General features: G+C 47.3%; 1 protein-coding gene across 1 annotated transcript in view; it reads right to left on the reverse strand.

Annotated features, from left to right (window-relative positions):
* Adamts17 (ADAM metallopeptidase with thrombospondin type 1 motif 17) overlaps positions 1 to 12,208 on the reverse strand; it is a 321,166-nt gene that overhangs the window by 117,574 nt on the left and 191,384 nt on the right. Inside the window, 2 exon segments of the mRNA XM_059273139.1 lie at positions 9,684 to 9,829; positions 11,481 to 11,582. Of these exon segments, the coding sequence (XP_059129122.1) occupies positions 9,684 to 9,829; positions 11,481 to 11,582 (248 nt within the window).

The raw sequence follows: 12,208 nt of genomic DNA on the forward strand, positions 1-12,208 counted from the left end.
ACTCAGCTTGCTTTCTTATACAACCCAGGACCACCTGCCCAGGGATGGTATCACCTACAGCGAGCTGGGCCTTCCCGAATCAACCATTAATCAAGAAAGTGCCCCACAGACATGCCCAAAGGTCATTATGATGGAGGCAATTCCTCAGTTGAAGGTTCCTCTTCCAGGTGACTCTAGCTTGTGTCAAGTTGACAAAAAACTAACCAGCACAATGGGAAAATTGACATGATCCAGTGTAAGAAGCACAGTGAAAAAAGACTGAACAAAAGGGAAAAGAAACTACCCATTGAATAGCACCAAGTGTACACCTTATAGAAGTTTCAGAAGGAGAAGAGAAAGGGGTAAGAACACAAACTGAACAAAGGATGGATGAAAACTTCGGAAATTTGAAGGAAGATATGAGTAGCCCAGCAAACACCAAGTGGGACAAACATAGAGGGACCCACACTGGGATGCAGTATAACTAAACTACCAAAAGACAAAGAGAGTCTTGGGAGCACCAAGAAATTAAGACAGGCCACATACAAGGCATCTTAAGAAGACTGTCACCAGATTTCCCATAGGAAGTCTTGGTAGACAAAACAGCAAGCTGATATAGTTCACATGCCCAGAAAACTAAATGATCAGTCAAGAACTCTACATCTGAAAAATAGTCCTTCAAAGATAAGGGGAAAAATAAAATGTTTCCAGATTAAGAACTCAGAAATCTTGTTACCACTAGACTTGCATCAGAAGACAATAACGTTACGGGTGCAGTAGTGGTACATGCACCTTGGTGGTAACCAACCGCTCTCTGATTGAACTTCAGGCCCATTCAACAGAAGGGAAATTATGTCTGGTACTAGAAACCTTCCCAACTACCCAGGGCTGGTGACGTCATACATCTTGGAAGAGAACCTACAATAGTCATTTTATTAAACTGGCATAAGCTGTAACTACATTCTGAATATTTTTTTCTTAACCCACAGATGAGTGTAGTCCTCACCCTTCATCTAGGAAACTTCTCTTTGAAACAGGTGGAGACAGAAAATCAGAACACATAAAGACTCAGAATTGCAGAGCCTGTCTCAATGGATACACCTAAGGCTTAGGAAACATTGAGAAGAGGGGGCAGAAAGATTGTAAGAGCCAGAGGTTCAGGGAATTTGCTGTGAGATTGTATCCTCTAGGAATGTCAGATGCTATACCCATAAAGTCTTATAACATGACTACCTAAATGGGAGCTAAATAAGGACAACAGACATGCTAATGTGGACAGGGAAAAGCCGGTAAGGTCTCAGCCCTACATAAAGAACTCCAGGCAATGAAGGAATGCTGGGAAAATAGTCTTCTCTAGGGAAGAGCACACCAATTGGTTATCCAATACCAAATTGTCAGCCTGAAAACATATGTGCAAGTAACATTGTATGGACTAAGTATGTTGTATTTAGGAATGAATATATATATATATGACAACAATTAATGCAAAGAGGCCATGAATTTGAAAGAGAGCAAGAGGGAGCATATGGAAGGTTTGGAGTGAGGATCAGGAAGAGAGAAATGATGTGATTATATTATAATCTCAAAAATAAAAAAAAAACAATTTAAAAAAGAAACATAGGAGAGTAGCTTTTAAATTCTAATGGAAGAATACTTACTCTGGATAGCATGAGACGAGTCTCCAGTTAAAATAGTCTTGATGCTCAGCTTTGTTAATACAAGGTTCTAGAGAGACATTGAAGAGGAGCAGGCTTCCCGCCCCATTTCCCTAGGCACACTGCATGAGGGCCTCCAGGCAGCATCCTCCTGCATGCCAGAGGATGACTTCAAGGAACCCTTGAGCAGACTCTTGTCCTGTTCTTCAATGCAGCTTCTCACCTCTGACACCCACAATGCCTTCCCAGAGAGTTCGATCTACAAGTGTCCCCCTGGTCTGTGGGCCCCATGGAAGATAGGGTGGAAGAGCTATGGTGGATGGTTCCCAACATCAACCTTGGGCACCTACCCTACATCCATGTGCACACAAGTAAATGCACAGCCACATGGATGCAAACAAACATACACTCATGCATCACACACACACACACACACACATACATATGAAAATGGAAAAAGAAAAGCGAGACCCATAGCTCAATAATTGATAAAAAAAAAAAAAATAATTAGAATCATTGTTTTGACCAACATGGGAAAAGAGGGAGACTGACCAACTAGCCACACGGTCCACTACCCAAGTAATCCCTCCACCATGTGTGGCAAGATCACAGAGTCCCTACTCTTCATGTCCAGCTCCTCAGTATAGTGGTTCCTCACACTCATAGTTTTGCTTCCTGTAGTTTCAGTTACGGACAATTAAACATGGTCTTAAAATAGAAGATGAGACATGCCAGAAATACATTATTCATAAGTTTTAAATGCCTTCATTATAGCAAACAGTTGTGATTATGTTATCATGATTATTAATCTCTTACTGTGTCAAATTTTAAAGTTTAACTTTTCATGGGCCTAGATGTATAGGAAGAAGCATAGTGTATATAGAGTTTGGTATTATCCATGGTTTCAGTATCCCAGTAGATAAGAGGGGTGGCAATCTCAGAGACTATCTAGAATAACAGGGACATTGAAGGGACCCTCCTACATGAATAATGACCCTGAAACCATTAGAAAAGTACACCCTTCATCCATGGCACAGAAAGACAGAAAGAGTGGTTGTGGGGAGGGTGTGGCTGGGCAGAAGGTCTGTAAACAGCTTCCTGACAGAAGTTCTGGGGAGCATGACACAGGTGGACCTGGGTTTGCCAAGCATCCCATGCTGGGGTTGCCTGGATGAAGCCTGAGTCATAGATAGCCTGGGCCTTGGGAGATGTTTTGCTGGATCAGCAGGGGCAGGGAGGAGAGGCTGGATCCACATGAGGTGGGTGTGAAGCAGAGGGCTGGGACTCTTGTTCACCCCGGAGGTCCTCTGAAGCTATTCAGGGTGGATAAAAACAAAACACCTCCATGAAGATTAAAACAACAAAACCCCCAGCATGACAGGGCAAAACTGAGGACAGGAAAGAACAGAACTCATGACAGAATAGGCATTCCCTCTGGAGAGCTGAGAGCAGGTCCACATCCTTCCACTGGATTTCCTTCAGAGAACTTGAAGACCCAGAACTACGGGCTCTACAGCACAGGCTCAACGGCTCTGTGAGGCCTTGTGACAGGGAGGTGTGGGGAAGTTGACATCTTACCCTAAAGCAAAGACCTGGGGACACACAGGAGACCGTCTGAGCAAAACATCGGAAGAAGTTCTTGACTGTGTCCTTCAGATGCAGAAACCAAAGATCCAATGGGGAAGGGATCACTGCTTAGTGGTGTGAGTTAGGGATGGCGCTGAGAAAGAGCCCAGAACTGCCCATCCATTGTCACAGGATGCCTGACACAGGGACAACTGGCTGGAGCATGAGGGTTTTTAAGGATGCATCTTTGGGGCTGAGTACATGGTTTATTGCCACCCAAGCAAGAGGACCAGAATTTGGATCACCTGCACCTACACAAATGCTGGGTAACCATGGAAACCCATCCCAGCACCTGGGAGGGAGAGACAGGCGCTTCCGAGCAAGATAGCTAGTGAAGTTAGTTGAGTTGTTGAGTTCTGGATGTAAGTGAGAGACCCTGCCTGAAAATATAAGATGGTAAGCAATCGGGGAAGACAGATTGGATGTCAACCTCTGATCTCCACAGGCATGTGCACAGACATGCATCTACACACACATGAACACACATACACATGGGAAAAGATGCATACCTGACGTGAATCTTCAATGTCTAAATAGTTATCTTTCAGGACCTTCTAAAAATTGACACAGTTGAAGCTTAGATAGATATAAACTAAAACGACTTGAACAGGCCCTGCACAAGAAAAGGAGATCCAAGGGAGATACACACAAGATGCTCAGCTTCACCACTGGTGAGTGAGACCCACACCCTAGGAGACATGGCCACCATAAGCACCACAGTGGAAAAGACCAATGACAGCCTGTATCGGCGAGGAGGGGGAACACATAAAAACTCACCAGCTCATGGCTGCACAGATGAGGCAGCCACTGTGCACAGCAAGCCAGCTGTCATACGGTCACACATGCAAGCACTGGAAGCTGGCACCTTCACTTGAAGGGTGCTAGCACACACATGCATGGGTGCTGCAATGTGTGTGAGCCGGATGGGAATGAACAATACTCTGCAGGAAGTTTTATAAATGTGTTTAAAAAATAAAAAAAAAAGAGAGAATAAGGAAGTGACGTTTTGAGGACGAACAGATGTGGACAGAAAGGTGAGTCTCATCTCCCTCTGACCCTTCCCAAGCTCCTCCTGGTCTCCTATGAGGGTAGGCTTCACGGCACCACAGACAGCAGCGGTAAGAAGATGGTAGATTAGACAGATTAGGAGGTAGAAGGTCTGCTCTTGATTGGGAAGGACAAGACATATAAACGCACGTAGGCTAAAAGAGGAGGATCCAGCTGGTGCACCTTGGGGGCAACCGCAGTTCCAGTGTTGAGGTCTTTTCTAAAAAGTATGGAAGCTGTGAGTGTAACTTCTGCTAAGAGTAGACAACTCAGGTTTGTTTTTAAATGAATAACCCACGGAAGTCCAGGTCCTTAACACTGAAAGCCCACAGGTGGCCTCTCACTGGGGAGCAAAGCCAAGCACAGTCCCAGAACTCTGCCCTCCCTTCCACTGAGTACCGAGTGACTAGCTGCTCCCCGACCCTTGTTGTGGCCATGGGGTGACAATGCTGTGGTGGTCCTGATGTGCCAGCTCTCACCTGCAGGTATTGGGACAGAGATGGCCCTTTACACAGGTGCACCCGAGCCTTCCTTTCCTCACCCAGCGACAGAATCCAAAATAGAGCAGAATTTTCCACTAACTCTGACCAACAACAATAGAAATGGTAGGAAAGAACAAACTTAGGAAGCTGGTTTAAAAACATGGATGTTAAGAGCACTGGCTGTTCTTCCAGAGGACCTGGGTTCAATTCCCAGCAGCCACATGGCAGCTCACAGCTGACTGTAACCCCAGTTCCTGGGGACCTGACACCCTCATCCAGATATACATGTAGGCAAAACACCAGTGTACATAAAATAAAAATGAAAAGTATTAAAGAAAATCAACATTTACAAATAAAACAAAACAAAACATGGATGGTTCTCCCTCTGTGTGCACTGGGAAGTAAAAACACCAATAGCTACAAAGACCAGGACCAGGAAAAAGGGTGGGGTGATGGGGAACTCTCTTGCCAGTATCTCTGGACAGTGAATAAACCAGCTGCAGAATGGAAGGAAAGGGGCCAGGGATGTGCAGATAAAGCCGTGGGGAGAGGTTCATGGGAGTACTCCAAGCTGTTCACAGCAGTGAGCTCTGGCCATCTCCTGAAATATCAGGGCAGTGAGCTGTCTGATTTAAGGAGTGAGACAGAGAGTATGTTGTTTGGGTCAGCTCTTGGCTCAGAGGCCATGATCAGCTGTGCTTTGTAAGTCACCCCACAGACACTGTTCAGGAGCGGGCCCTAGGCTGCAAGCCCTAACTGCCTGAATGCTGACCCAGTTACTTCAGGAAACACTTCAGGGCTGCCGCAGATCCACCTGCCCAAAGTCTGACTCGGTTTTCCCTTCTCACCGTTGTTGGCTCCAGGAAGGTAGGATGGACTCTTGAAGAACATTTCCCAAGGAGACAGGGTGAGCTGTTCCCATTCCCAACAGGAAATGGAGCTGAATGGTCACAGTGAATGATCAGACTGACCAGCAAGGCGTCAAAACTACAGGAGCAAAACCAGGTCATGCTCTAGGTTGAAATAGGCGAGGCTGGGGTGACATGCTCAGGCTCCTTCCTGAGCATTTCTGGCATTGCAGGGGAAAGGTGGGCTACAGCGCCTGGCTTTTTAGAGCATCCAAGACTCTATACAAGTAAGGGGGCTTACTGGTGATCTATTACTTGGTCTGATTGTTTCAGTTAATTTTTGTGTTTCTGAAGGGAAAAGAGACATTCAGGATATGTCATGGAGGCCTGGGAAGGGCAGAAAGATTGCTTTCCCTTGGGAAAACAGGCAAGGAGGTGTCCCGGCATATTTTATTGAGCTACTGCTCTGTTGTAGGCGGGGAAGGGATGGTGGAGCCGGCCCTAGGCCTTCATGAAGCTCCAAAGCCAATGGGAACGAAGCAGAATCAACTGAGTTGAGACACAAGAGATCCAGCCATGCTGGAAGGGTGCACAGGGTGACACTTCACCTCACTTAAAACGGGGTGGTCAGGGAAGGGGCTCCTCTGAGGAGAAGAGGCTTCCACTGAGATCTAAGCGAAGGCCAGTTAGGGCCAGGAGAGCACACTGATGAAGGTCTGGGCTGGATCATTGTGGCTGAAGAATGGACAAGATGCTGCAAGGTGGGAGCATGCTGAATGGTGGCCATGCTGGTCCCCTAAGACACGCTGGCCTGGAACATGAGAATGGTCTTCGTTCAGAAAAATGGTTGTAGGAGATGTATTTCACAATGTTAAGCTGAGAACATCTCAGACTACACAGGCCTGAAATCCAATGGTAAGAGCCCTTCCAGGAGAAGAAAAGGTAGAGAGACCACATGAAAGGGCAGGTAGACAGTCTATAAGCCAGGGGACAAAGGCCACCAGAGCCACTGGAAGTTAGGGCAAACACAGGAGACACATTCTATTTCAGGTATTCAAGGAAGAACCAACCATGTGGATACCTTTGATTTTCGATTTCTGTTTTTTTAGAGAAATTACCATGCCAATGGGTTACTACCTACCTGTAGGACCTTGGGCAAGTCATCTAATTGTTATATGACTCAGTTTTATATCTGCACAATGGGGATAAAAAGGATGCCTCTCCCACAGAACTGCCTGGCTAATAATGGACTGAGCCCATGCATTCCACTATGCCTTAGGAAATTGATACATGGTCATTGTGGGCCCCAGTCACCAGACTTATTTTAAATAGCTGTAAATAAGAAAAAAATGGTAGCCATGGGCATGGGGCTATGCCCTTGAGCAAGGCGGTAATGGAGGTGATATGTATGAAGAGGTTAGAAGTGAGCAGGGAGGAGACGGTAGCTTACAAGGGATTCAATTTGAAACACAGGCAGAGGGAATCATGGGAAGGCAGGCAGGATTTTATATGCTTCACTGTAAACCCATGCCCAGCATTCCTTAGACTCAATGCTTACTGCAAGCATCCAGTTGAAAGAGCATCCGTTAGAAGGAACACAGGCCTGGAAGGAGCGAGAACAGTGGCCTTCTCTTTCTGGTACACTTTTATCACTGGTCTCCCCACAGCCATTGGGCCAGCAGAGCCTGGGCAAGAAGGAACGCCTGTGTGCCACACCAATGTGTGAAGACCCCACAGTCCTGCAGCTGCCCGTGTGGCTGCCGGTTCTCTCAATCCAAAGTGATAAAACACAGGAGGCTGAACAAGAGATAAAATTCATGATGGGGCCAGGGCTGGGGTGAGGGTCTCAGTACAAGTAGGGTATAGTGGGTGCTGGTAACGAAGCTAAAAGAAAAATGTTGTGAGCACTTTGTCTTCTGGGGCCACTGGATCTGGAGGGATGGGTCTAGATCCCAACACATAAAACCTCACAGCAGGCCAAGCCAGAGAGGGTACAGAGAGGGTTCTAGGAAATGGGGAGTCTTAAGCGGGCTTACAAAATGTCCCTAGGGTAGCCCAGAACAACAGGTCAAGATGTAGCTCAGATTGCGACAGGGAACCAGCCCTGGTGGGAAGCCACAAAGGAGACTCTGGAAAGTCTCCTCTGCAGCTTGTCTCCTGCAGGGGATCTTAGCAATACCGCTGCAAGACAAAAGGACAACACTGGCCCTTTAAATAGTGCCTAATGCCTTTCCCCAGCACTGGGAAAACATGTGATGTGAACAAGTGTGCTGTCACCTAAACACAACTAAAGTGCCCGGCATGTCAGGACGGAGGGGATGCTGAACATTTAGAGGCCCTGTGTGATGTCTACTGGGTATCACCTGATAAGAGCTGACATTTGTGATAAGCTAAAGGAGGCCAGTATCCATGAGCTCTAAACCCAGCGCACCCGTGGCAGCCTCCTGTGCTTCGTATAAGCCCTCTCACCCTGTGCTGAGCGGCAGTACAGCTGTGAGCTAGAGGGACAAGGCGGATGGCTTCATCCTGGTTCTTCTGCCCGTGCTGCTGATGATAAGGACCACGGATAAAATGCCAACAGCATTATAGGCAGCCCAACAAATTTTCACAATTTGTAGGTAGGACCAGTAAAAGCTGCCAGGTGCTGTAGGGTAGGGAGCAGGATTGGACTTGAAGACTGGCCTGTGCCAGTTTTCACATTTGGTTCTTCCTCCTCTTACATGCCAGTGGCCTTTAATAGGGGAACCCAAGGCCTAGGGAACAAAAGGGTCTCCCTTGAGGTCAAAGGCCAATGACCAGGGGCCCAAACCTCAGCTCTATGAATCCAACTACACCTCTCCTTTGGGAACCCAAGCTGTGACTTTCAACTGAGCCAAGTTAAAAAAAAAAAAAAAAAGAAAAAAAAAAGATTAGCCTACTGTCCAATTGTTTCTCAGCTGAAGTTTTTAATCACCTCCCTCACTAGTAAGATGTCACTCAGGCTTTAAGTTAAGAAAGTCATTCCTGACAGGTTAAACACCTACTGTGTAGTGCGCCTGACATTCAGCTGTATCTTAATTGAAAAAGACATTTTGCACAAAGCCATTTGTTACAGGACGACTGAAAACTACTATGTGACGGCCACCCACTAAACTATGGATGTCAGCTCTCCTTACAAAGAAGGTTCCCAGCCTTGGTTGGCCCTTGGCATCACCTGGGACCATTAAGGCATCAACTGCATGGCCCACCCCCGTGATTTAACTATGCAGCCCGAGCTTTGGGAGTTTTTACAAACAAGGGTATCTGCTAATTCCTCATCAACATGACTTCGCTATGGAAAACCACTTCATGTTTAGACACAATTTATCATTTGCTCACTCTCCAAACAGATGGGACCTGACTGAGGACATTCCAGAGAGAAAGCAGATGGTCAAAGCGAACGTTTACAATTGGGAAAGTTCAGAGAAGGAGAAAACCCATGGAGATGTAATTATTATAATAGAGCATAAAAATCTATCCCTGAGTTTTCCAGAGCAAATGTCTTGGGGTGAACAGGAAGGGTCTTGGTGTATCATAGTTCATAAAAATATTTAGAAAAATACATCAGTTTTTTTTCTGTCTAATAGTTCTAGAAGGAGCAATAGTGAAAACGATTTAGCTTAACAAATACTGAACCCATAAATACTCCCAGACACACATTCTACCTGCTCCCAAATCTGTGAGCAGCAAGTTGAAGGTCAGCCTCCCCTTCGGGAAGGTCTCCAGGCTTTCTGAGAATGTCCCTCAACTAAGTAGACCATGGCATAGGCAAGACAGATTCTCATCTGTCTGTCCCAGGGAGTCTTTATACCACAGCCAAGCAAGGGATAAGGGAGCCAACTTGCCCTGGGACTCTACTGTGTCCCTGTGCTCAGAAAGAGCTCCAGCAAAGATGACAGGCCACACTCAAGGCCCTCAAACTCAACCCCAGTCTATCCTGTTGCCCTTTCTAATGCACTTCTCTGCATGAGGGGAAAAGAATCACAGAATGGGCTGCCCCTCACAGCGGGGTGTGAGGGGAAACTTACGGGGGATTGTCACACTTCCTCTGCCGGAACCGTGCTCCCGTCCCACACGTTCTGCTGCACATGCTCCAGGTGCCCCACGGACTCCAGTCCCCGTCCACATGTTCTGGGATGGGCGTCTTGCTCACACACTCCCCAGCCCGGCACCACTGAAACACACAAAAGGGCCACACTCAGCAAAGCCACTTGCTCCCCAAAGGACTGATTTCCCTCTTGGTGTCAAAGTCCATTTTGACATTTCCATGGAAGCAGGGTATTTCAGGGTGTGCATGTGTGCTAATGCTTGCTCAGCCTGGTGCCTGTAATCTCCCTGGAGTTTGGAGCTTGCCACTAATTTATACAGGGAATGTGTTCCACAGAGATTTCCTAAATTCTCAAGAAAAGGACGGATCCACGTGGCATGAGAACAGAACTAAGGGTGTGGACAAATTGAATAATGCATGTGTATTTCTCTCCAGAAGACGACATTTTCAGGATCTGAGGCCAGAGCTTCAGGGCTGGCTTTAGTACTTAGAAATGACAAAGTCAGGTGTGGTGGTGCCTGCTTCTGAACCCAGCATGCGGGAGGCTGAGACAGGAGAGTACCACAAATGGGAAACCAGCCTGGGCTAGCCAGATTGGTGGTGATGGTGGTGTGTGTATGGGGGTGTTGGGGTGGGGGTTAGATGTGGGTAGATGAGCCTTGGTTCTTTCTAAGGATAAAAGAAAGTCAGTCCTTAAAACAGATTTCCCAGAGTATGTGATCCAGGACTTCTCAAGCACAGCATCAGAATAAAACATTACATCCTTTTGTTGTTGTTGTTAACTCTTTCAAGACTTCCAATAAGCCAGGCATGGTGGTAAAAGGCCTGAAATCCCAGCATTTATTTGTGAGGTGAAGGCCTTGAAAGAACACACAGTTAAGGCCAGCCTAGGCTTTATAGCATGTTCCAGGGCAGCCTGGGCTATACATCATATTCCAGGGCAGCCTTGGCAATATACAGAGGCTCTATCTCAAGAGGGACAAAAGAAGAGCTGGGGGAAAAGACAGGAAGATGTGGAGGAGAGGAGGAAGAGCAGGGGAAAGACAGGAAGATAATGAGGAGAGGAGGAAGAGCAGGGAAAAGACAGGAAGATGTGGAGGAGTGGAGGAAGAGCAGAGGAAAAAGACAGGAAGATAATGAGGAGAGGAGGAAGAGCAGGGGAAAGACAGGAAGATGCAGAGGAGAGGAGGAGGGAGGAGGAGGCAGGAGGAGGGGAAGGGAGAAGAGGAGGAGGGAACTGGGAGGAGGGAGCAGGGGAGGTTAGGAGGAAGAAGCAGGGGAGGAGGATGGAGGAAACAGCAAACAACTAAGGAAAGCTTGCAAGTAAGACTGAAGAGAAAGCTGTGTAGCTGCAGGTCCTTCCCTCAAACCTTATAGTCTCACCTCTGCAAAAGGATCAGCTTGCTGCCTATAATTTAGCCAGAATCTGACAACATGAGATTCTCATCAATGTATGGCGAGTGCATTGGTTTTCAGTTTAATACCTACTCATTAAAAACCTTCCGTTTAAGAGAATTCACTTGTGTGACAAAAGGAGTTCATTTAATTAAAAAAAAAAATCAAGGAAATGATTGATTCCTGTGGCTGTGTAAGGAACAAGGGGTGGTGTGGACACATGGGTGTGCTGTGGGCTCCACGGGCGTTCCTGCAGTGCTCAGGGGTGTTTCTGAGGCTCCCGAGCAGAGTGCACACTGCCTTCCTTCCACAGGGAGAGCAGCCCAGTGTCCAGGAGGTGTGAGGCTGCCGCCTGCCAGGACTGCTAGACGCTGGGTGTTACCTTGTCTGCCCCACACTCGGTGCCGTCCAGGGGAGGGTCCAGCTTGGTCTTGCAGGATGTATCGCCCTCCACCAGGCACCACAGCCCAGCACACATCAGATGCTGCAGGACAAGAGAAGCAACCATAAGTGCCTCAAGAGCACACCCAGATGCAGGTCACAGCTGGGGTCACAGCTGGGGTCACAGCCATGGAGCAATTACCATTCCGATTTGGGATTTCAAACACATGGGGAGAAAGGAGGGCTGAGTCTGGGATTCTAAAACTTTGACTGGGTTATTCCGCTCAGTGGAATTCTTGCATTCACTCCTCAGAGGGCCTGTCTCACGGGACTGAGTTCAGGAGTTCCAAACTGAGGGAATTCTGGGAGGTGCCTCCCAGGAGTGGTTAGTAAGCAGATCCCTTCCAGTTAATGCAAGGGATGAAGGAGACGGCCATGGCCTGACAAATCGTCCAAGAGACAGTCCTAGCCTAACTCCACCAGAGGCAGCTCCGTGCCAAGGGTCCCAGGTGAGCGTGGTGGACGGTGAGTGAGGTGGACGGTGTTTTAAGCAGCTATTGTGGGGCCAGAAATGGGAGGCTGACGTGCAGAGGTAGCCTTCTATTCTCCCTGCCTGGCTTCTACCTCTGCTGAGCTGGGTATAAATTATTGCAGCATTTTACCAAAAAAAAATTGGAACACACACATCAGAGAATTAAAGCAATTCTACTAAAACAGGAATGGGCATCT

This window comes from Peromyscus eremicus, chromosome 1, assembly GCF_949786415.1.
Source record: "Peromyscus eremicus chromosome 1, PerEre_H2_v1, whole genome shotgun sequence".
In the NCBI taxonomy this organism is placed as follows: domain Eukaryota; kingdom Metazoa; phylum Chordata; class Mammalia; order Rodentia; family Cricetidae; genus Peromyscus; species Peromyscus eremicus.